Genomic DNA, 22,897 nt, shown 5'->3' on the forward strand with positions numbered 1-22,897 from the left:
TGTAAATAAATCCTAGCAAACATCTTAAGAGTGGCTGTTTCCTGTATGCGCAAATATTGCGCTGAAAACTTGCAAGAAGACAAACAAAACACTTCCTTGTAGCGGAGGCTCATATGACTTCTGCACAGCCATGGGAAGAATGGTTGCTCTAACTCTGATAACTTTTTTTGCAGCAATAATATGTTGTTCCTGGACAAAAAACCTACCAAACGCTCCAACTCCAAACATTATCATCATGCTCATGGATGACGTGAGTTTTTCTCTTCTTCTTTCTTCTATTGGTTTGTATGTTTAGTTACAATTTTACCTCAGATTGCAGTACTGTAAGAGACAGGCTGAGCTGCATATTTCTCGTTAAACCTGTGAGGTTTTATTCGGGTCGTTCTGTGCTGGCTGCAGCTGCTATTCAAGTAACTTATTCACCTTTACTTCGTGTAAACAGCAGGCTGTAAACTCTAATCTAAATGTGACTGCATATGTATGGAGTGAGTAATAAACTTACCTCTACTGTTCAGATGGGCTGGGGGGACTTGGGGGTGTTTGGCCAGCCTTCTAAAGAAACCCCTAATCTGGATGCCATGGCAGCTGAAGGGATGCTCCTACCAAACTTCTACACTGCCAACCCTCTCTGCTCCCCCTGTAAGTCAGCAGATGATGTAACACTGACATTTCTTGTTTCAGTGGATAATATAATTTCTTTCCTTCCAGTCTTCCTCCCTTTAACCCCCAACCAGTCATGCCAGATGGCTGCGCTTCCCTGAGCCTGATTCTGCTGGAGGTTTCTTCCTGTTAGAAGGGAGTTTTTCCTTCCCACTGTCACCAAGTACTTACAATAAAAATCACCTTGAGGTGATTGTGATTTGGGTCTATATAAATACAACTGAACTGAATTGATCAGTTGTGCATTTTTAACATTTTGAAAGACCAATTGATTTACAGATTGAAAGTATGCATGTATCACAGAACATTTATTTTTTAAATATTATAAAATATGTTGTGCAAAACAGAGTATACAGAAAATCATAAATGTTACTGCAACATCACCAGTTTGGTAATTTTAATGACAATGCGCTTGCATTTCTCAAGAAACGTTTTTTCAAATGTCCACACACTGAGCATTGTTAATATTAACTAAAAGAGGACGTCAGTAGTTGCACAAAACAAATTCGCAATAAACTAATGTACACATCACTCTGGAGGCACCATTTTATAATGGCAACTGTATTTGTTTATTGCATTTAAGAGTTTATCCAAAATACTAGCTAGACAGTAAACCATTTATAATCTCAATGTGGGCCATTTCCATTGGAGCACGTTTCACTCTATCTGCGTGTCAGAAAAGTAAAATGCATACTCAACTTGTCTAATGACATCATTATTTTTCCACAGCTCGAGCTGCACTTCTCACCGGGAGGCTGCCCATCAGAAATGGTTTCTACACTACTAATGCCCGTGCCAGAAACGGTAATGTCTTTGTACAGGGTTCATAAGCACTGTGCAATATTATGGATTTTCATTTTCAGCAATGTCAAAGTCTGGATAAGTGTGGAAAATAAATGAGCATGAAAACTTGTCTCGATCATGCAAGCAACATTTTTTTTTCTTAACTGTGTTTAGAGCAGGAAGCCAACATGTCCAAAATGTTTGCAACTGTGTGGCAGAGGCCATGACAGAGCAAGCTTGATGTGATTAAGCAAGCCATAAATGTGGTAAAAGACTGAATGCACATTGTTACTCACCAGTACCTCACACACGGTTAAAAAAAGGCTCTGCTGCTAATGCCTTATAACTATTATATATGTTTCCGTCCAGATAAGATGAAAGAAAAAAGCCTCAGTATTGGTATATTTACATAGCATAACAAATAAACACATAATAGGTTTGTCTGATGTGTAGACTGTAAATAAAACATGGCTATAGTCTCTGAATATTAAAAAACTTTAAACTAGGGCTGCATCTTTTGATAGTTTGAATTGATTATTGACTGTTCCATGGATTCATCAGGTAATAAGATGATAACTAGTTTTGTCTTATTAATGAGAAATAACAAATATTCCAAAAAATTCAGTGTATTTACACGCTATATTAAAATAAAATAATTTTTAAAGAAAATATTTTATTAAATACCCGATGAGAAAACTTTGTACCTGCTACATCCACTGCCATTTTTCTTCACAACGAAAAATCAGCAGTAAGCCTCCAGAATTTGTATTAAAATATGCAGATGAACTGTTAACTTAGCCTGATACCAGACTGTTTAAATTATACAGCTTCCTGTTGGCTGACAGCAGCCGTCCTATTTTCCATGCAGTGATACCTGCAGCAGACAGGGGTGAGTCTAAAGGGGGGCATCAGGTGACCTAGACCATATTAATTACAAAACTTTTGTGACATTTTTCAGATTGATAGTGAAATAATATTAAATATTGTGTTAATTAATATTAATACATTAATATTTATATAATACATTAAAATTATACCATCATGCACCATATTAACATCTGTTAAGAGAAGCACAAAAAACTAGCCTCCAGTCCCTCCAATTTATTATTGCTCATTAACAAAGCAAAAGTATTTCTTATCCAATTACTTGATTAATCGATACAATAATCAATAGATTACTCGATTACTAAAATAAAATGATAGCTTCAGTTCTAATCACAAATACTCTAATAACAAAAAAGGTACACACACAACCTCAACTGAAACTTTGGTCTGCCTTCTTGGACAGCTTTCTTACATTAGTAAGAGGTAAAAAGATTTCAGATAGTATTGTATTTTCTGGATGCGATAGATAAGGTCTGTGTTCAAGTGTATGTGTATTTGTGCATGTGTGTGTCTGCATGTTTAAGTGGTGAATGACTGAGCATGTGGTGGTTGCAATGAAGAAAAGCGAACATATCAACATTCTCAGAACTAAGACTTGACCTGCACTTTGATGCAACGTTTCCTGCTGCTGAAAACAGATGTTCCGAAGATGTTAATAATTAATGTTAATAATTGAAGTTAATTATAGCCTAAAGTCCCACTTACATCAGTTACATCACCTGGTTTTTCAGTCAGAGCCACGGAGCCACCCCAATGCCCACTGCATTAGTTTAAATAGCCAATAGCTTGGAGGCTTCAAATCAGGAGTCCAAAAATGTACAGATGTCATAGGGGGTAGAGCCATCTTTTAAATACAGTCCGATATGAAACTATTATTAATAATAAAAAAAGGCTTACTTTGTAGTGAGTTTCTTAGTTACAATATAAAATAGACTAAAAGATATGCGACGGGTGGGGTTGTTAATATAATATTTTAGTTTTTAAGCATAGATCATACAGTAAGACAGCACTTGTACTTCACTTCCTCTTGCTGTTCGTCCTTGTTGCTCACTGGTTTAGTTCTGCAGCTTGGTGTTAAACCCAGACAAGCTCACTGCAGCCACCCTATCTTGAGCTGCAGTCCTTAGATAATTATTTCACAACATAACAGCATGTTTGGACAAAATGTAATAATAATGAGACAAAGAGGAAGAAGAAATAATTTATTCATCCCAAAAGAAAAACAACAACTCAATAAAATAAATAGAAACAAAGTCGAGGGCGAAAAGTATACAAAAGAAATAGCTTATTTACACAGATATTAACAAAAACCTGAAGTAATTAAATAATAATGAAGTAATAATTATTAACTAACAATAATAATTAAGTCATTATTTCAAAATCTACAATAAAAAGCTTCTATCTAAAATGGACACAGGCATTGTGGGATGAGACTTTCCACATTTATGTGCCAGTGGAGCCCAAATATGCTAAAGAAAGTGCTCCGGGACATTTTTCTAAATGTCTTATACCCATGTTGGGACTTGGGTTGTAGAACCATTTAGTTACATATATTGAAAGGTAGTTGTTTTGTTTTGTTTTTGTCTAAAAAGTCTCCCTAGAAGTTTGGAAAGTGGAATAGTGAGTGCATTTGCATTGTGCAAATAATTTCTTGCTGATTTCTCACTGCATTATCTATACTGTGCAGTTTACAGTATAGTTGCAGCAAAGGAAAGTTCAGTACCTTAAATCTGGATCTATTTTTTGCAGCATACACACCACAGGACATAGTAGGAGGTATATCCAAGGATGAGATTTTGTTACCCCAGCTGCTGAAGACAAAGGGCTATGTCAGCAAGATAGTTGGGAAATGGTGAGCTCTTTATCTTTTCTCAGGTTTTAAAGTCTCTGAAGGTTTAGAGAGCAGTGATCAGTTGTGGAAGGAGTGCTGGTGGAAGTATATGGTGCAGTATATTTGCAAATATACAAAAAAGAGTGTTTATTTTCTTATTTCTTCTTCTTTTCTTTAAGTAAGATTACATAGACTTTCTGTGCAGCTAAGATGAGAACAAAGTCTTCCTGATGCCACCATCATATTTTGTTAGTCATTAAAGCAGATGCACAGTGTCAAGTTTTAAGCCTCTAAAATGTGAAAATTTGTCTACATAGTATACTGTGACGAACTGTAAGTATTTGCATCCAAACAGAAAAAAAACTGCATTCAGCCTTTAGAAAAAAAATATCAGGGCAAGAATATCTGACTTTATAGCTAGGGCTTAAGAGTAAATATACAAAAACATATGGGTTGATCTTCAGCTACACTGATCTTAGTGTGTGAATGCACTTTATTTGTCGCTATAGGCACCTGGGCCACAGACCACAGTATCTTCCTCTGAAGAACGGTTTTGATGAATGGTTTGGTTCACCAAACTGCCACTTTGGCCCTTATAACGACCAGTCGATACCAAACATCCCTGTCTACAACAACTCTGAGATGCTCGGCAGGTAATATCACACACAAACACACAGCAAGGCTGAAAATCTATATACAAATCTCCTTCCCCATGACTCAGTGGAATAGTTTGGCTGTCTGCTCCTCAGGATGAGTTGAGTGTCTCTCCCCCCCGCCCTTCTTCCTTCTTTGTACCAGCTGTGCTTGTGTATTCCATTTTCCGCCCATTTGTTTTCCCCAAAACAGCCATATGTGTATTCAGGGTCATTGGAACTGGCAGCCGGGCGTGTTTTTCGCTTAGCCATGGGTTTAATCAGCACTGCATACCTGGGCCCTGGACAGAAGCACACACACACGTAGGCACATATACAGGGAGACACACACATGCCCTCAAGAGACGGCAGGTTGCGTTGGCTGTGTGCGAGGACACCTGGAGGAAGTGAAGCGTAAGAAAGAGATGCCTGTCACTGCTTCTCTGTTTGCCGCGCCACGCTTCAGCAGCGCCTCATAACAGTTCCCTCTGCTCAGCTTCGCTGACACTTCCCAAATATGGCTTTCACCAAAATTTCCTGCAAACACCCTCAACAGGAGGGAAATTTACTTCCTTTCTCCTAATCACATAGTCCACAGTAGTTTCAGTCAGTTTGGAGGCAGACTGATGACACAATCAGGTTACTGCTAAATCTTTTTTTTAACACAGACGATAAATAGGCCAGCTTGACCTTAGCTATTATTCAGATGGGACGAAGGTGTTGTCTATGAAATGTATACATTTGTTATTTTTTTCAGATTCTATGAGGACTTTAAGATTGACAGAGAGACTGGAGAGTCAAACCTCACACAGATCTACCTGATGGTAAGCAAAGGATCACCTGTTGTTGCTGTCTCAGTGTGACATACTCATACCAGGTACATCACATTTTGATGCAATGTTTTGTAAAGCAGTTGACAGAACGGTCCTGCCTGTGTTAAACTAGCAACTTGTTAACCCACCTTTTGTCTTCTGGGAGCCTATCCCAGCTCTCATAGGGCGGGGACAAAATGTTACTGCCTGCCAGAATACAGAATTTTACCTTGGCTCACCCAAATATGAAAAAATTAAAAACATATAATTGAAAATAAATAATGAATGCAGGTAAAGCCTAATTCTGGCCTTTAATAATTACTGTAATTTAACCAGAGGAAGTGCACTGATTATCTCTGCTGCGGCAGTCCTTCCCATTCAGTTTGGAACATGATCAAAACCAGCATGCAGAGACACACTGCATGTTGGAAGGGTGTGTCATCACTGGAAGAGGGCGGTCCTGTGAAAGGCAGCATGTCTTAAAACTTGGTGAACATTAAGCAAAAATCAGATTTCTTTTTGTAACTGTTAAGTTTTGTTTGGATAACTGGCAAATTTGCAGTCATCTACTGTAAAATATTTATCTGTGTGCAAAACGATTGTCTCTTTTTGTAATAAAGAACAATTGATGCAAATGTAAGTGTCTGAAATGTAATTAGCAAAGCGTTTTAGATTAATTGTAACCATCCTTTTCCTGGGTTACAAGCTCAGTTTTCAGTGTTTCAGTGTTAATAAACTGCTAAAACTACAATACAGTATTGTGCCTACATGACAGTTAGAATGTGTGTTTTTGTTGAAACTGTTGAAACTGTTTTGCATTGTATCAAGAGATGTTCCTCAGTTTGCTTTTATTGATTTCAACAGGCTAGACAACACGTTGGAGACTCCTTAGTACAACAATACCTAAGAAGGCTGATGAGTCTCTATCTAAAACAGTTTAAACAAAAACTGAACTCCATGCTCTCTGCTTGGAGGCGGTTTTATTGAAGGCTTGTCTGACGCACTGCTTTACTTGAAAACACTGTTTGAGTGTTTAGTGAGTGAGAAAGAGAATTCTTCTTACCTTAACTGCAATGCTGTGAAAGAGGCTGCAGTAAGTCTCCCGGCTTTTGTATTCCCAGTGTAATGACGTATTCTTCCACCTCTGCAGGAAGGTCTTGACTTCATACTTCGTCAAACTAAAGCTCAGCAGCCCTTCTTCCTCTACTGGGCAGTCGATGCCACTCACGCACCCGTCTATGCCTCCAAACGCTTCTTAGGGAAGAGCCAGCGAGGCCGGTACATTTTATCCTGCTGACTCTCCTATTGACGCAAAGACAATGTCATGCAAGTGGTTATAAATGATTGTATCAAGGTGAAAAACGTGATCTGCCTTTGTGCTGCAGCTATGGCGATGCGGTGATGGAGCTGGACTACAGCATCGGTCAGATTTTGAAGTGGCTGCGAACTCTTGGTATTGACAATAATACCTTTGTCTTCTTCACCTCAGACAACGGTGCAGCTGTTATGTCTGGCCCCAATGAAAGTAGGCAATTATTTCATAAAGAAAGTGCTTTTTTTTTATCTAATTCTGACTCGCTTTTGTGTCCCGTGTGATTGATGCAGGTGTTTTTGTGGTTTTTGACTCCTCAGGTGGCAGCAACGGACCCTTCCTCTGTGGGAAGGAGACCACCTTTGAGGGAGGCATGAGGGAGCCTGCCATTGCTTGGTGGCCTGGGCACATCAAAGAAGGCTCAGTAAGAAAGCCCCAGTCATTAGAGCTTTTACCAAATAAAGCATGAAAAACCCCACAATAAAATACAACACGTGCTCTCGAGAGGCTAGTCTAATCTTAGTCCAGGCACCCAGAGGACAGCTTATTATTCTATGCTTTGTTGTTCCCTGACTTTCTGCCAATCAGATTGTACCAGGAGCTGAAAATGTGAAGCAAGTTATGTATAAAGGAATTATTTTACTCGTTCTCTCTTTCAAACAATCATTGTAGCTTTTTGTTTATGTATCAATTAGCTATTTACACATACACAATTTGATCCACTGGCGTCAATTAATCCCGACTGTGTCCAGCTTCTGTCAAACAGAGCCGAACTCCAGAAAGCCAGACTGTGATTTTGGCCACAAAGCAAGTGGGAGCCTTTTTCTACTGTTTCCTAAAATATTTCTGGAATTAATGCCCCAAACCCCCCTCCTCACATTCCCCAATTTAACCCCCCACCCACACTGTGATCCCCTAAGCCTGTGCGTTCTGCAAATGACTTCTAATTGTATTAGGGGCAGCTGTGACACGGGGCTGTGACGCAGAGGGATTTTGTGGAGGAGCAAGCGGAGGCTGCAGTCTGCAGTAAGCCTTGCCCCTGGCTCATCTCACAGGGTTGTGCTGGGGCCTGATAGCACAGCAGAGTAGCGAGGGAGAGGGGGATTGGGAGCGTCTTAAGCGGCTAATCTGTTTGTGTGTTTGCTGAGGTTGGATTGAGCCGTAATGAGGACTTCAGTATCTGAATATGCCAGGCGCTCAGGATAAAGGAACGGGAGGGGGTGGGGGGGTTGGAGGGAAAGAGGCAAGGAAGAAGTAAAAGAGGTGGCTGGTGTAGAAAAGAGAAAAGGGGGAAGAGTGCTAAAGATTGCAGCACTGCCACACTGCCAGGATGGTTTTAGCGTTTGTAAGGCTTTGCCTGCACCTGTGCCATGTTATAATTGACCAGTGTGCCTCTATATGCACATGCAAGGGTGCAGAACATGTCGGTGTAATTTATGTTAGCTCCCACACAACTATATGTGCACGTTTGTTTGAATGAGAGAGAGCTTTCTAACCTTAAAACACCTGTGTGTGTGTGTGTGTGTGTGTGTGTGTGTGTGTGTGTGTGTGTGTGTAGTTGTAATGACTTGACTCGAGTTTTAGTAGAAAGGGGACTGTAGATCCTGAAATATCCAGGGATGTGATGACAAGGCTATTGTGCTGGAGTTTCTGTGCTCTATAGCTCTGGATTTATCACTTTGTGTCACTTGGGAGGAAGGATAACAGATACAAGATTGTCCCCCTGTCTTTATTTTGTAGTCTTTTCAAATCTCTGTTGATGGGTGCTTTGAAAAGTCTGTAAACCCTCTGAACAAAATTCTGGAGACAAATTACCAAGCTGGCAAGCTTTTCTTAAATGGGGGGATTTATTAGGTTTATTGTAGTGACCCAACACAGAACACAGGAGAAAGTTTTTGGAGCATTTGGGAATTGGAGACAAAAATACTATTTCAACAGTTAGCATTGTGTCTGCTGTCATCTTGGTTTATTTATTTATTATTATTTATAAAGAACATGCGATACCAGAATTTTAATTTAGTTTAATTTATTTTTATTGATAGAGCGCCAAATCACAACAACAGTTACCTTAAGGTGACCACATTAAAAACTCCAGATGGCACAAACATTAAAACAGTCAAGAGATCCAGTTCAGTGAGTTGAACTGGTGGAGGTTAAACCCAGCAGATAGACAGCAGACTGGTTGGCTGTAGATAGAGCATAGCTTTAGGCCTTGATACAGTTCAAACAGGCGAGTTCAGACACATCCTGCATACAGTTATCAGCCTGTTCACATATTAAATTTTGCTAGAAAGTTAGAGATGTTAATATGGCAGTCCACGGGGATTGACTCGGAACCGCAGGTTTTGTAGGGTTTTTCCATTGGCTTCATTTACATGAGCTTGGTATTTCCATGCCTATTAATAGAAAATAAAGCCTGTTATCAGTGAATGAATATGAGTGATGACTCAATTAAACTGACACGAGTCTGAGTGCAGGTGAATGTTTTTGATTAGTCATTCACTTACTGTATATTTTGGAGGATGGAAGGAGCAGATCTGAGATGAGGGCGCACGGGTGCTCTGAAGCATTCTCCTTGTGCCTGAGGGCAGGTGAGGGGCTGCATGGTGGCTACAGGAACAGAGATTGGGAGGTGGGTGGGCTGACAGTGCCACAACATCATTGAGCATCGCAATCCCCTTCGGTGGGTTATCAGGCTGCAGACACACTGGCAGAGTGGCAGAGATGGGGATAGAAGCACTGCCTCCTCAGATAAACACTGCTTACAATGGAGAAAACAGGAGAATGTGACATTAATAGGGAGCAAAGAGTGGGACAAAAGAGAAAAGAACAAAGGGTGATTTGAAAAAAAAAAAACCCCAGCTTAGACTGCAAAAGAGAGCAGAGCTAATAAGGGAGGAAATAAAAGATGGCAACTCGTGAGATAAACTCTGTCAGACCAGTCCGAGTTTTAAACTTTCAGTTTTTGGAGACGCAAGTTATTCCCAACTAAATGTCAGTGCTGCTTCTCCTCTTGTCCTTTTGTCCTGTCTTCTTTAACGGTCTGTGTGTGTCTGTATTAGAGGGACTTAAAAAAAAAAAAGAAAAATGAAATAAAGGACCAAATCTCTCCATGTTTGTGTACGCGCGCACGAAAGAGAGAAAGAGCGTCTGGATGTGCAGATAGATCATGGAGTGCATTGCAGAGCCCTTTCTGTGGCTAGTTCTGTGGATACAGAAGAAAAGGGGAATTCATTTCAGTGCTTAGGAGCTTGTGTGTACGCCTGTATGTGTGCTGGCTGCCGATAGGAGCACAGCGGCACATGGCGGTGCAGCTGCAGAGGGCTGATAGCGCTATCTGATTGTGAGCGTGCCGTCTCCCTCTAAGGCTCGCTCAGGAGAGAATGGAACGGAAGATCAAGGATGACAGCGAAAAAATGGCATTTTATCTCAAAATAGTTCAAAGTTTATAAATAAAATAACGCTTTTCACTGGGACTGGGAGAAGGAGATAAAACGCCAGCTCGCTCTAGCTTCAGCCACCTTCTCGCCAATGTCTTGTCCTCTCTCTACTTCCTCTCCTTTCCTCTTTTTTTTTTTTGCTCCTCCTTTTTTCCCCCTTTTTTCCCTCCCAAAACTAATTTAGAAAGAGAAGCATTTTGGAGTTGTAATAATAAACCTGCATGCAGAGGTTAGAGTGGAGGCTGTTGAAATGCATCTCTTTTCCTGCGTGTGTACACACAACCACACATGGAACGAATGCTTGTCATGACTGTGCATTGTTAGCATGTTGCCACAGCTCATTCTTGATTTCAAGGACTTCAGTCATCAAGGAGGACATTTCAGAACCCGTGAAAGATGTGAACAAGCGATCAAAAGACAAAACTCTAGTAGTGTGTTTCTCTGTGGATGGTCCTCAAACAAACATGCTTTTCTGTGTGTGTGTGTGTGTGTGTGGAACATCTTATTTTACTAGACCTGTTTATTTTCTTCTCTTGTCTATAGGTGAACTTCCAGTTGGCCAATGTCATGGACCTGTTCACCACTAGTCTGGTTCTCGCTGGCATCAACCCTCCTGATGATCGAATCCTAGACGGACTGGACCTAACACCTGTTTTGCTCAACTGCTCCCAGCCACTCAAAAACAGGTGAGCACACACACACACACACACACTTTTGTTCTTCCTTAACTCCTCAAGAAAATATCCCCTACAAAATTACACCAACACCAGTCTAAATTGTTGGATAAATCAATGCTTTCTTTTTATTTATGCCAAATTCTGACCCTTGCATCTGAATGTTGCACCAGAAATTGAGACTCACAAGACCAGGCAGCGTATTTGAAATCTTCTATTGTTCAGTTTCCTTTTTTTAGCAGACCATCTGCTTCAAGGTCTGTTGCAGATTTAGTGATAACAAGTGGTTATTTGAATTACTTATGTTTCAATTCTGAGATGGTTGTGTTGGAAAATCCCAGTTGATCAGCAGGTTCTGATCTACTGGTGACCATCTGACCCCAACAACCATGCCAAATATATAGTCACTTAAATCACCTTTCTTCCCCATTCTGATCCCCGGTTTGAACTTGAACAGGTCGTCTTGCCCACGTCTACGTGCCTAAAGACACTGAATTGCTGCCATGTGATTGGCTGATTAGCAGGTGCGCCTAATAAAGTGGCTGACGAGTGTAATTGCCTCTACAATGAATCTTAATGTCTTTTTGCTATATGCTATGAAAATGTTGACATTTGAGGGTTTCATACAAATGCATAAAAACACTGTACAAAGGTTCATGTGTCCATCAGGATGATATTTTTTGAAAACTGTGTGGCTCCCACAACTTTTGCTTTCTTTGCCATTATTCACTCCTTTTCTAGTGACAGACTCTTAATTTTGACCAAAAACGGACATTCACAACAGTCTGAGTGATTTTTAGGGAGTTTACGTTCCTCCACATTTTCTAAGGCAATTTGATGTTAATATATGCAAGTTGAAGTAAATCTGAGCTTTATTTCTGCCTCTTCTCGCCATCTTCAGGCCAATATTTTATTACCGTGGGAATGAACTGATGGCTGTGAGGCTTGGAGAATACAAGGCACACTACTGGACCTGGAGCAACTCATGGGAGGAGTTTAGACAGGTGAGATTCCCTCTGAACAGTTCAACTCTGTTCCTCAGTTCTTCATTTGCACTGCCACATCCTCCTCCTTTGTCTCTCCTAATCGCACTCAAACACACAAACACTTTGGCTGTTGCTGGTGTTATCTTGAGAGCGGCTCATCAGTTGACTGCTGTGTACATCAGTGTAATGAATATTAATGAAGAGCCCCCACATAAGCAAATGTACATCATTCATCAACCAGATGACTTGTTTGTTCAAACTCCAGTGGAAATACCCCCCCCCCCCCCCCCCCAAATTTACATATCGTCATTACCTGCTTGTTCTTTTGGCATCATAGCGCTCAGGCATAATTACATCAACTCAGTGCGGATTAAAAATATCAATAGAAATGTGAAATCTGGCACCTGAGAAGCTAAAGTATAGTGCGTTTTCTTTTTCTTTTTCTTTTTTCCCTGGCTACCCCGGGCCCATCTATAAAAACATGTCCTTCTGTCCTCCCTCCATGGCTATGCCTTTCCTGTGATCCAGTTTGTTTTATGCCCCATCGGTTGCTTAAATTGCTCTCTCCTTCAGGGCCGCTGAATCAATAGTAGCCTCCTTTATCAACTCATGTGAACTGAAGTGGAACTTCACAAATAATGGCGTCTGATTGCCTGTGAGTTGCCTATCGATTGGTATGTGTGTGTGTGTGTGTGCACATGGGAGAGAGAAAAGACAGAATGGAAAAAAAACATGCACATACATGTTCGGGCTTCTTTGTACAGACGTGCGTGTCTAGTCTGTTTCGCTGACTGACGGTTGAGCTCCTACAAGACAAATCTCCGATGTCATTATGAACTCCTAAACTGTTTCTTCTTGTGTTGCCCACATTCACTTTTCATACATCTGCTTTAAAGGTAATGCTCTACTTTCTTTGGAATTGATCATTCCTACTAAACTCATGTTAAAGATAACCCACCCCATATACACTGAGGATTAACCCGTCTCATGATAGTGATACACAATGAGATCCACTCCTCACTGAAATGAAACGTGTATTGCTGCTTTGTAAGTAATGTGCTGCAGTACAATTTGGCTTTTTTTGTGCTCCTTGCTGAAAAATAAACAAGGAAGGAAGATGTGTGTCTCTAAAGAAGAATGAAATTACAGGTTAATGGCTGGGAGACGTGTTGCTCTGTCCTGGCTGAGTCTGTGCTGCTCAGCCATGAGGAAAATGAGAAATTTCACAGGCTTAAATGCCTCTCATCAAATTCTTTTGAGGCAGCGTATTGATGTTAATATTGTGAAACATAGTTTCTCGTGACTGTGTCTCCCTTTTATCTGGATTGCTGAGTAACCTATGCAACTGTGAGTAGCCTTGCTGAATGCTTCATATGGCAAAAACTGAAAAAGGACATTTTTTTGAGACAAGTGTACTGGGAATACCTCTTTCTTGGCATCACTGAAACTGAAGAAATTGACAAGAATTAGGCTGTGCCATAGCTGATGTACTTTAAACTTGAATTATAAGTTTTAGAATTTGTTTTTTTTACATTAACACACTTTAATGCACACTGGTGAAAAAAACACAATCAGTCTTTAATTTAGTAAAAGTACTAATTCATAAATGAAAGAATGAAAGCACATATGATGGTGTCCAAATATTTCCAACAATGTTCAAAAAAGAACCTGTCACATCATTTTACACTCTCTGGTTACTCTAACACCTGTAAACACTTGTTAATAATGGTGACAATAAGCTTAAAGTAATTCAAATATTCACTAAGTTAGTCTGAGCATCGGATATAACATTAGCTCAAGTAACAGCTTAAGCAGTCAACTCATCTGATGCTAGGTTAGCAGTTAATGTTACTGCAGCTAATGCTACTTGTTGCCTTTTGATCTATATTAAATAAAAGATTTATTAGAATAAAAAATAGTGTGAATGAAACTGTAATAAACTCAGCTCAAGTCACATCATTTCATCAGAAATGTTGAAAAAGACAATAACTCCCGTGATTCCTCATAGCATCATGTTATTGTATTGACTGACAAACCCCAGGCAGCAGAAATTATTGTTCATTCAAGTAAAAGCACAAATAAATTATCATACTTGGAGCTTCCCTCCAGTCAGTAACGTGTTTTGGTTGGAGTTGTTTCTTTTAGATGTTTTGCCTTCATTCTGCAGAATGAGAACAGTAAAGCACACCCTCTTTAAATTCAAAGGTTTTACAAATCAGGACATAATAAAAATAATCTGGTCCTTAGCAAGTCTTAAAGCAAGGCAACCACATATGAAAAATAACACATAGCATATTACACTTTTGCCAGTTTGCACGTCTTGAGCATTCTGGTGAGTGTTAACACAATGCCAAGGAGGAAAGATATCAGCAATAGAGAAGCAATTATTGCTGCCAATCAATCTGGGAAGGGTTAAAAGGACATTTCCAAACAATTTGAAGTCCATCAATCTGCACTGAGAAAGATTATTCACAGGTGGAAAACATTTAAGACAGCTGCCAATCTTCCCAGCAGTGGACGTCCCAGCAGATTCACCCCAAGGTCAGGCCATGCAATGCTCAAAGACCAAAAAATCTGCAACCTACATCTGAGACTCTACAGGTCTTAGTTAGCATCTTAAATGTTCATAACAGTACAATTACAAAAAGGCTGAACAAGTATGGTTTGTTTGGAAAGCCTGCCGTGGAGAGAAAGTCTCTTCTCTGTAAAAAGAACATGGGAACACAGCTTAGATGTTAAACCTGAACAAACCACAAGATGTTTGGAATAATGTCAATTAAACAGACAGCGCCAAAGTGGAGATGTTTACCCATAATGCACTGCACCACATTTGGTGAAAACCAATCACGCCATTACCATTACAAATACCTCGTACCAACTGTCAAGCACGGTGGTGGAGGGGGTGAGGATTTGGGTTTGTTTTGCAGCCACTGGACCTGGACACCTTGCAGTCACTCCTCTGTATACCGAAGTATGTCAAATGTGCATGCATCGTAATGGCCCAGACAAAATTCAAACCTCAGTAAAATGTATAAATTCACATATATGAATTTTAATAAATCAATAAATGAATGGCTGCAAACTTCAGTGAATGGAAGCAACCTTGTAAATAAGAGTGGACCAAAATTCCTCCACAACAATGTGAAAGCAAAATGTTATTGAGAAGGTGTAAAACCACCTATAGCAGCAAAACTAAGCTGCTTCTTGCAAGAGGATGGATTTCCTTTAAACAGGGATTGTATTAATTTTGTGACAGTAAAACTAGGATTTTGTTGTAGTCCAATCATTTATTTACATGAATCCAGCATAGAAATTCTCCTGTTGTGTTAGTTGAAGCTCTCTTAATCACTCACCACTGATATACATGCAAAAATGTCCTGTTTTAGCTCAGTTTCGATGCTTGTTAAGATAGAGCAAATGCAAATACTCCAGTCAACTTAAAGTTAAGTTGTTTAATATCACCAACTACAATGGCCATAACACAGATCTGAGGGTTCATGAGAGGTTTGATTGGTATGAAGGAAAAAAAATTTTTTTTTTAACAGTTTTTAAATGGTTTTTTTGTCAAATACATTTTACTATCTTTACCTGTTTCTGTTCTTTAAATTGCTGTTCAGATTAGTCAAATATTCAGTATGTGAAAGAAAGAATATATTTAAACATTGTCCAGTCTACATAAAACATTCCAGCCAAATCAAATACTTTTTCCTCATCCCCATCCCCAAAATCCACGCTCCCACCCATGGATGCTCCTGCACCTTATCTTGTAATGACAACCACGGTGCTCCAGTTTAAAAGCAGCCTTGCTGTATCCATAGCATTAATGTCATGTGAGATATGGAGTTCTTGCTCTAATATCTTGGCTACAAGAGAAAAAGTCAGACAGATACACACAGCAGGCCTTTCTTGCTGCTCCTCTGGGATGTTTTTTTTGCCCCTCTGATTCTTTTCTGCATTTCTAAGCAGTTGACTTTAAAAGGCAGGACAAGTCTGGATCAGTGGAAGCTCTGCAGGGCGGGGGGTATCTATCTTCACTCTCACTCTTTCTCTCTCTTCTATATGTATTTTGAGGTGCTCCGTTGAGTGATCTCAGAGGGGGGGCAGCAACAGTGTCTTACAGATGAATGCTTTTTCAATATTAGTTGTGCTCATCAAAAAAAAACCCAAAAGTGTGAGTTTGTTTGTGCGTGCGTGTGCTTATGTGTGTATTAAAGGAGGAGGCAGATCTCCAGGGGGTTCTGGAGGAGTGAGTGTGACTCAATCAGGCTGCGATCACTGCCAGGCTCCTGAGAAATAGAGTCAGGGAGCAGGAGCGAAGGCGTGGAGAGATGAAGAGGAGGCAGCAAAATTTCTCTGTTTTGCGAGAAAGCCTTCACGGTGTACCAAATAACACAGCAGATTGGAAGACAATATGCATATAACCCATACTACAATGAGATTAAGCATTCAGCTCTTGGCAGCAGGTGGCTGCAAGCCTAAACCTAAACACTCACATCTCTCCTGCCGAGCTTAGTGCAGTGTTTTTTGTTTTTTTAATTGGACATGATGAAGCGCATAAAAACATCTTTAACCATCAAACTTAAAGACAAATTGTAATCACATTACTGAGATCCATATTTTCACGATGTCTTAAGTGTCATTTATGTGGTGCAAAACGAGCCAAAGCAAATATTCTATTTCTTCTATTTCTTCAGATATTATGTTTCATGTTTAATTGAGGATAGTATTTCAGGCAGGTCTGCTTTTTGTGTCATAGATTAGTCTTCTACAAGAATAAGCACAGACGGCAGCGGCCGTGCTGCTGCCACACGAGTATCGATTTGTGTTTGGTGAACTGATGCTTCAGCAGGCATATAAACTGGAAAATATAGACAGAGGAAAGGTTCCACTGCTTTAAAATGTTGATTTTAAAACAAATGGAATCAATTGTAGAATACTTATTCTGGGGTAGATTAAAGTACAGGCAGTCTAGGTGAAGGACTTTACCTGTAGCTCAGATCAGTGTGTTTAATAACACGTGTCATATGTTTTACAGGGCATAAACTTCTGTCCGGGTGAAGAGGTGCCAAATGTGACTACTCACGAGCAGAAGGAGCACACACTCCAGCCACTCATTTTCCACCTGGGGCGGGATCCTGGAGAAAAGTTCCCTCTCAGGTCAGTACCTTAAAAAAGTTCAAATTTGCTTTTAGCTGATCTCCAGGAAACGGACAGAGAGGATCAGGGGTGAGGTGTGGAGAAGAGGGGAGTCAAGCAGGCTAACAGGGAAAAAGCTGTGGGGGAAAAAAGGGAAGAAAGCAGGGATAAGAATAAGAAGGTTGTTTGCCCGTGGTACTGAATGTGTGCAAGATCAATGAAGATTTAGCAGCATGAAAAAAAGAAAAAGGCGGCGGATTGATCCACTCAGCCAGAGCACGCCTGATTACACCCTTCTCTTTGTGATTGCAAACAGCTCCTTAAAGATCACTATCGGGCCCTCAACCCTTTGGTACATCGCTGCAGGTTAAAATTGCAAGATAAATTGTTCAGGTCTAAATTGAGAGCTAGTTCTGTTTAATGTGTTTTGTGTGGGTCTGCCTCCTCTCCAAGGAGAGTTAAGAATCACGGAGACAGGATGCAAACGGCCGAGGTTGAACTATTACTAAATAAGGTTGAAAAGATGAATGAGCACCGTCTTCTGCTCTGCCTGGACAGCGCGAGATGTTCAATGTGACCATGTAGACTTTTTTTTAAATGACAGAGTGACTAATACATTAAGATAATCTCAAAATGCTTTCAGGAGAGAATTTTCTGTGGCTCCTCTTGTCATAAACCCTCTTAGACTGACCTTTCTTTTCTGCCTTCTGCAGCTTAGCCGTTCATACTTTTTTTGCTCTAGCCTCATCTCCTCATTTGCTTCCTGCTTGTGCTCCTCTCTGTTCTGGAGCGAGATTGGATGATAAAACATTAATGCTGTTTTTCGTTTGCCCACCTTTTAGCCTTGCTATTCACTCGGAGGAATAAAAAAAAAAAGGCAGAAACCAATCAATATGCAGCCATGTGTTGTGCTGAGTGCTAGATGTGCACACACACACACATCCACACAAACCAAAACTGCCCATTTATTTTATTCTTTTACTTCTGCACAGAGGGGTTAGTGAGTTTGTCTCCAAGGTCACGCCCCCGCCAACGCCAAGCTGCCTGACCTCTTCACTGTTCACGCGCCGTTCTTCTTCGATCCGTTTTAATCTTCACTATAAATTCTCCTTCTTCGCCAAACTTGTTTTCCCTTCTCGCACCTTCTCCCTCCACCTACTGCTATGCATCTCATCTCACTTGTCGCCTCTCAGCTGCTGTCCCTCTGCATCCGCCAGGACTGTGCTCCTCCATCCACACGTGTGTGTGTGTGTGTGTGTGTGTGTGTGTGTGTGTGTGTGTGTGTGTGTGTGTGTGTGTGTGTGTGTGTGTGTGTGTGTGTGTCTGCACATGTGCATGCTTGTGTTTTGTCCGTGTGCTCTCAGGTCCCCCAGCTGGACCGGCTGCCTGGCCATCATTAATCTTAGTCAGCACCTAAAGAGCCACTTAAGATGATGTAGGGCCTGTCTGTGCACATACCTTCACTACTGTCGCAGGCTGTGATGTAGCAAAGAGCGCACACATGTACACGGTTTCTGTTCCTGCACAGTTTCATGTCATTATGGAGATTTTTGAATTATTTCCTTTTTTTTTAAGTTCTAGTTGTTTCCATTTTGCTTTGTGAGAGCAAAAAAAAACGCCTTGCTGCTATTGTAAATGAATGTGGGCCTGGGGAGGATGACAGGGTCTGTGTTGGTGGTCCTTCTGTCCAGGATGAAACACAGACCCATCCAGGTTTGCATCAGCCTAACTCGATGATGGCTACGCTGGACTCTCAAAGCCTCTCTCTGCCTCCCACATTACCCTTCGTCCCTGTGACCTAGTGCCCTGAGATTAACACATCCTACTTCCTCACCACCTACCTCGGCTTTTGTCCCCAGAGCCCCCGGGTCATGTGTGGTGTAAGCCCCAGCCCTAACACTGCAGGCAGCCTTGCTCAAGTCTGGCCTCATCTGCTGCCTGCCACCATGCTCTTCTGTCCCCAATCAATAGTCCCTCACTGAAGTGCTCAATTTCCACCGGGGTGGAGAAGATGGTGGAGGGGAGGGGCAGGCAGGACAGATGTATCTGATTGTCTCCTCAATTCCCCCACCTTCTGCTACTGTGTGGTTGTTTGTGTGTATGTGTTCCAGCAATAGTGTTATGAATCAGTAATCAGAGCGGTGACACACCTGAGCTATGCCCCCATCCCCCTTGGGTGCCATACATTATAAATCAAAAGACTCCATTTGCATACAGCCTGCTTATTATTCCAGATTTTGCCTCTACACTAGTAAGCTAAGGGTTATAATCATGATAATGAGCTGTGCTGACTGTGGGCTTTTCATTATTTGTTTGCAGAGGGGGTATAAACAAATGATATTATTAGTTTTTGATTTAGAGCTTCTGCACTGTAAGATTTTTGGCGCATAGACAAAACAATGGAAAACTTTGCATCTCGTGCAACTTTCTCGCGCTTTGCTTTACTTTGCTTTGCACACTTGCACGGAGAAATTGAATACTTACAGCAGCCTGATAAATCTCCCTTACATTTACTTCTGTTAAGCTGCTTCATCACTTATCGCAAAATGAATCGCAACAATCAGGAGCCGGCACAGATAGGAGGGGAATGAAATATCCCTCTTGCTGATCGAGCAAAAAGCAGAATTTGTGATTTCAGATAGCTGAAGCAATTTAATCTGAATGCTGGATGTTTAACGCAGTGGAGCAATCTGGTTTTTCCCTATCAGCTAGGGTCACAATGCATAGATAGTTAGCTTATGACAAACGCAGCGCACAAGGAGAGAGACTAATTGCAGCGAGCGCTACCAGTCAAGTAATTGCAGGAGGAAGTAAAGAGTGAGTATCAAGGAAAGGAGCAGGTGCTGGTTGATGGAGGAAGCCTTGCTGCCCTGTGGGAGATCTAAGAGGGAGGGTAGGTGTGAGCTGGACAGGGCCTGGGGTTATTACTCTAATTGACACTTCACCTCACACACATGCACATGTTCCCCAGGGGCCAATCAGAGCATTGCGTTTGCAGTGGAGGGAGGATGGAAGGCTGGCACAGGTGCTGCCTGCGAGTGTATCAGGGGTGTAATTGCACTGCTGATATTTGTCTATCCCTGTGTCACGCCACCAGACGCTCACTCCCCCAACACACACACACAGAGCCCATTAACCCTACAGGTCCTATTGAGAGCAGCGTTCCTTTGAAAGCCTTCAGGGCCCCTGTGTTTTACACTCTGAATATAATAATGCACAGAGGTGCCCAGGCTCACTGGTGTCCAACAACAGTAATTGAGAGACAGGGGATGTGATGGGGGTTACATAGTTCATCCTGCTGAGCGTGCCTTCCCAAAGGGTACAAGAGTGGACAGCCTGTGTGTGTGTTTATGTGTTTAGGTTTCTGTTTTTGTCATCGAAAGCTGCGGCTCGTCTCCCCACCAATATAATGAGTAACGCTCGTGGGCTGCAGTCATGTTTTGTCGCTAGATACATGAACAGAAAGGCAGAAAAATGGGTGATCTTTATTCCGTGTGTTTCAAACACAAAAGCAGCCTTGCCTTTCTCATTTGTACTAATATATGTCCAGAACATAAAACAACTGGTTCCATTCAGGATTAACTGTTCAGATTGCTGTTAAAGAAAATTTGGTATTAAATATATTAAAATCTGATTTTATTCTTTGTAACATTACTACAAGATGATGTCATCAATTAGTCAAATATACTTTGCATCTCTGTTGACAATCATTCAATTTAAAGCACAAAATTTTCTCACATGTTAGTTTTTATCATGTTTCCTTGTCATGCATCAATATACATGAATCATTTTTGGAGTTTTGGAGCTTTGGTTAACTAAAATGATAATCATTCACTTGAAAGTGCTCTGCCGATAATACCCAGCTGTTTATTGTGTTGGCAGTGTTCTTTCTAAGGAGTACCAGGACGCTCTGAGCAGGATATCTGCAGTTGTGCAGCAGCATAAAGACACTCTGGTGCCCGGCATTCCCCAGCTCAACATGTGTGACAGTGCAGTGATGGTGAGACACAATATAACTAAATATATCTCTTACAGTCATGTTTAAGATCAGTTGTCATGTTGTAAATCCGACTACTAGATCAGGTGCTCTTCTCAGCTGTATACATCAGATAAATTCATATGTAAGTGACAATGATAAACCCTTTAAGGGCCAGAAAGAATTAAAAGTCTATGGGAGAACAAGCTAAAATAGAGAAGGCTCCTGGCCTTGCTTTGAATCAATCGTAGCTTTTATTTTGTTGTTTGTGTGCTAACTTTACATATCAGTGTGTACCGATTTGATGACATCCTCCCCTTCTGTCTGGAACTTTCTCTTTCAGTGTTATTGTAACGGTATTATTTAAAAAGCAGCCTGGCTTTGTCTCCCCAAGCGCCCACCTTATTTGTGGCATGGCACTGCCCCCTGGTGGTCATTCAAATAAACATGCTACATTGCGTCCAATTCCTGTCTTTGATAGAAGTGTGATAATTTAAATGCTTAAAAGCCTGAATTTTTGCATCTTTTTATTCTGCATTTTTCATAAGGAAAAGTACATTTTTTTTATCTTTTTAACATGGTTTTGTCATGAGGACTTACTTTTAGAGTAATGGTGCACAAGAAAATGTGCACAACCTAGTAGGTAATACGACCGCTCAAGGTCAAACTGGTAAATTTGAAGTAAGAAGACATTAAAATTTCATGGCACCACTTCAGTATTTGAAAAATACACTTTATGCATGGTATGTATTGGGAAAGAATAATCAGTTTTTCAATCAGTTAAGTTTTTTGATGAAAAATGTTACACAGGGATAATATGAATTCATAGTTTAACATTTAAAAAATGTTAAACTATGACACAGGACAGGAAACAAATATTATCTGCTGCTTTCAGCCTAGTGAAGATCAGTTACGACTTTAAAAAGCAGCAATGCATTGTACTGCAGAGCAATCATATATTTGATACTTTCATTTTGCTGTACTTACTGTGTGGACCTCTCTGTTTTATAGAACTGGGCCCCCGCTGGCTGTGAGAAGTTGGGAAAGTGTCTGAAACCGCCCGAGTCTAACCCCTGGAAGTGCGACTGGCCACACTGAGAGCAAAAGTACTGGACGCCAACATGAGGAACTAAAACCTGAAGATGTGCCAAGCCATAGAATAGGACACAGCCTCTGTGTGTAAAGGAATGTATTTTTAAACTCTTTGTGTTTTTGTACAATGTTTGAAGAAAAGAGCATTCGGTCAAATCAGGGAAACGTGTTTGCAAACTATGATTGCAGTTATTTTTACATCTGTGTGTTTTAATCTGCCAATTCTATTTCAACTTGCTATGGAATGGATAAAACAGATTTTATTGGTGTAGATCAAGGATGCCAAACTCATTTTACATTGTGAGCCACATACATCCCACTTTAATTTGAAGTGGGCCATACCAGTGAAACTTCCCTTTCTGTCTTTAATTACACATTTAATCCTTGAGATATCTTAATATGAGCAATAGAAGTGCAATTTCAGCTGCATTTATCAGGTTTTTTTTCTACGTGGTAAAGAAATGCTGCTCAAGTTAATGAAACAAGTCTGTCAGCACTCTTACACTGTAAGAAATAAATTGTATGGGCTTAAATTGTGAGAAATAAAGATGTAAAATTGGGTGTAAAAAGAAAAGGTGTATTTATGTGTACAGTGCATAGGTTTAGTGGATACACAGGGTATCTTGTGAATCCACTGTAAAACACACACACACACAAAGAAATTCCTATACTATATTT

The 22,897-nt window shown here is 40.6% G+C and overlaps 1 protein-coding gene across 1 annotated transcript; it reads left to right on the forward strand.

Moving 5' to 3' along the window:
- The first annotated feature begins 129 nt into the window (after positions 1-129).
- galns (galactosamine (N-acetyl)-6-sulfatase) lies at positions 130-22,774 on the forward strand. The gene is made up of 14 exons (XM_085355577.1): positions 130-250; positions 516-639; positions 1,390-1,464; positions 4,078-4,180; positions 4,669-4,812; positions 5,549-5,615; positions 6,754-6,881; positions 6,989-7,128; positions 7,236-7,339; positions 10,899-11,041; positions 11,931-12,033; positions 17,051-17,172; positions 21,034-21,151; positions 22,139-22,774. The coding sequence occupies exons 1-14, from the start codon at positions 131-133 to the stop codon at positions 22,223-22,225; spliced, it is 1,578 nt and encodes a 525-aa protein (XP_085211703.1). The 5' UTR covers position 130; the 3' UTR covers positions 22,226-22,774.
- The last annotated feature ends 123 nt before the right edge of the window (positions 22,775-22,897 follow it).

The sequence above is a fragment of the Diplotaxodon limnothrissa genome, linkage group LG1, assembly GCF_057381915.1.
Source record: "Diplotaxodon limnothrissa isolate DT_005_m linkage group LG1, D_limnothrissa_male_GT1.1, whole genome shotgun sequence".
NCBI classification, from domain to species: domain Eukaryota; kingdom Metazoa; phylum Chordata; class Actinopteri; order Cichliformes; family Cichlidae; genus Diplotaxodon; species Diplotaxodon limnothrissa.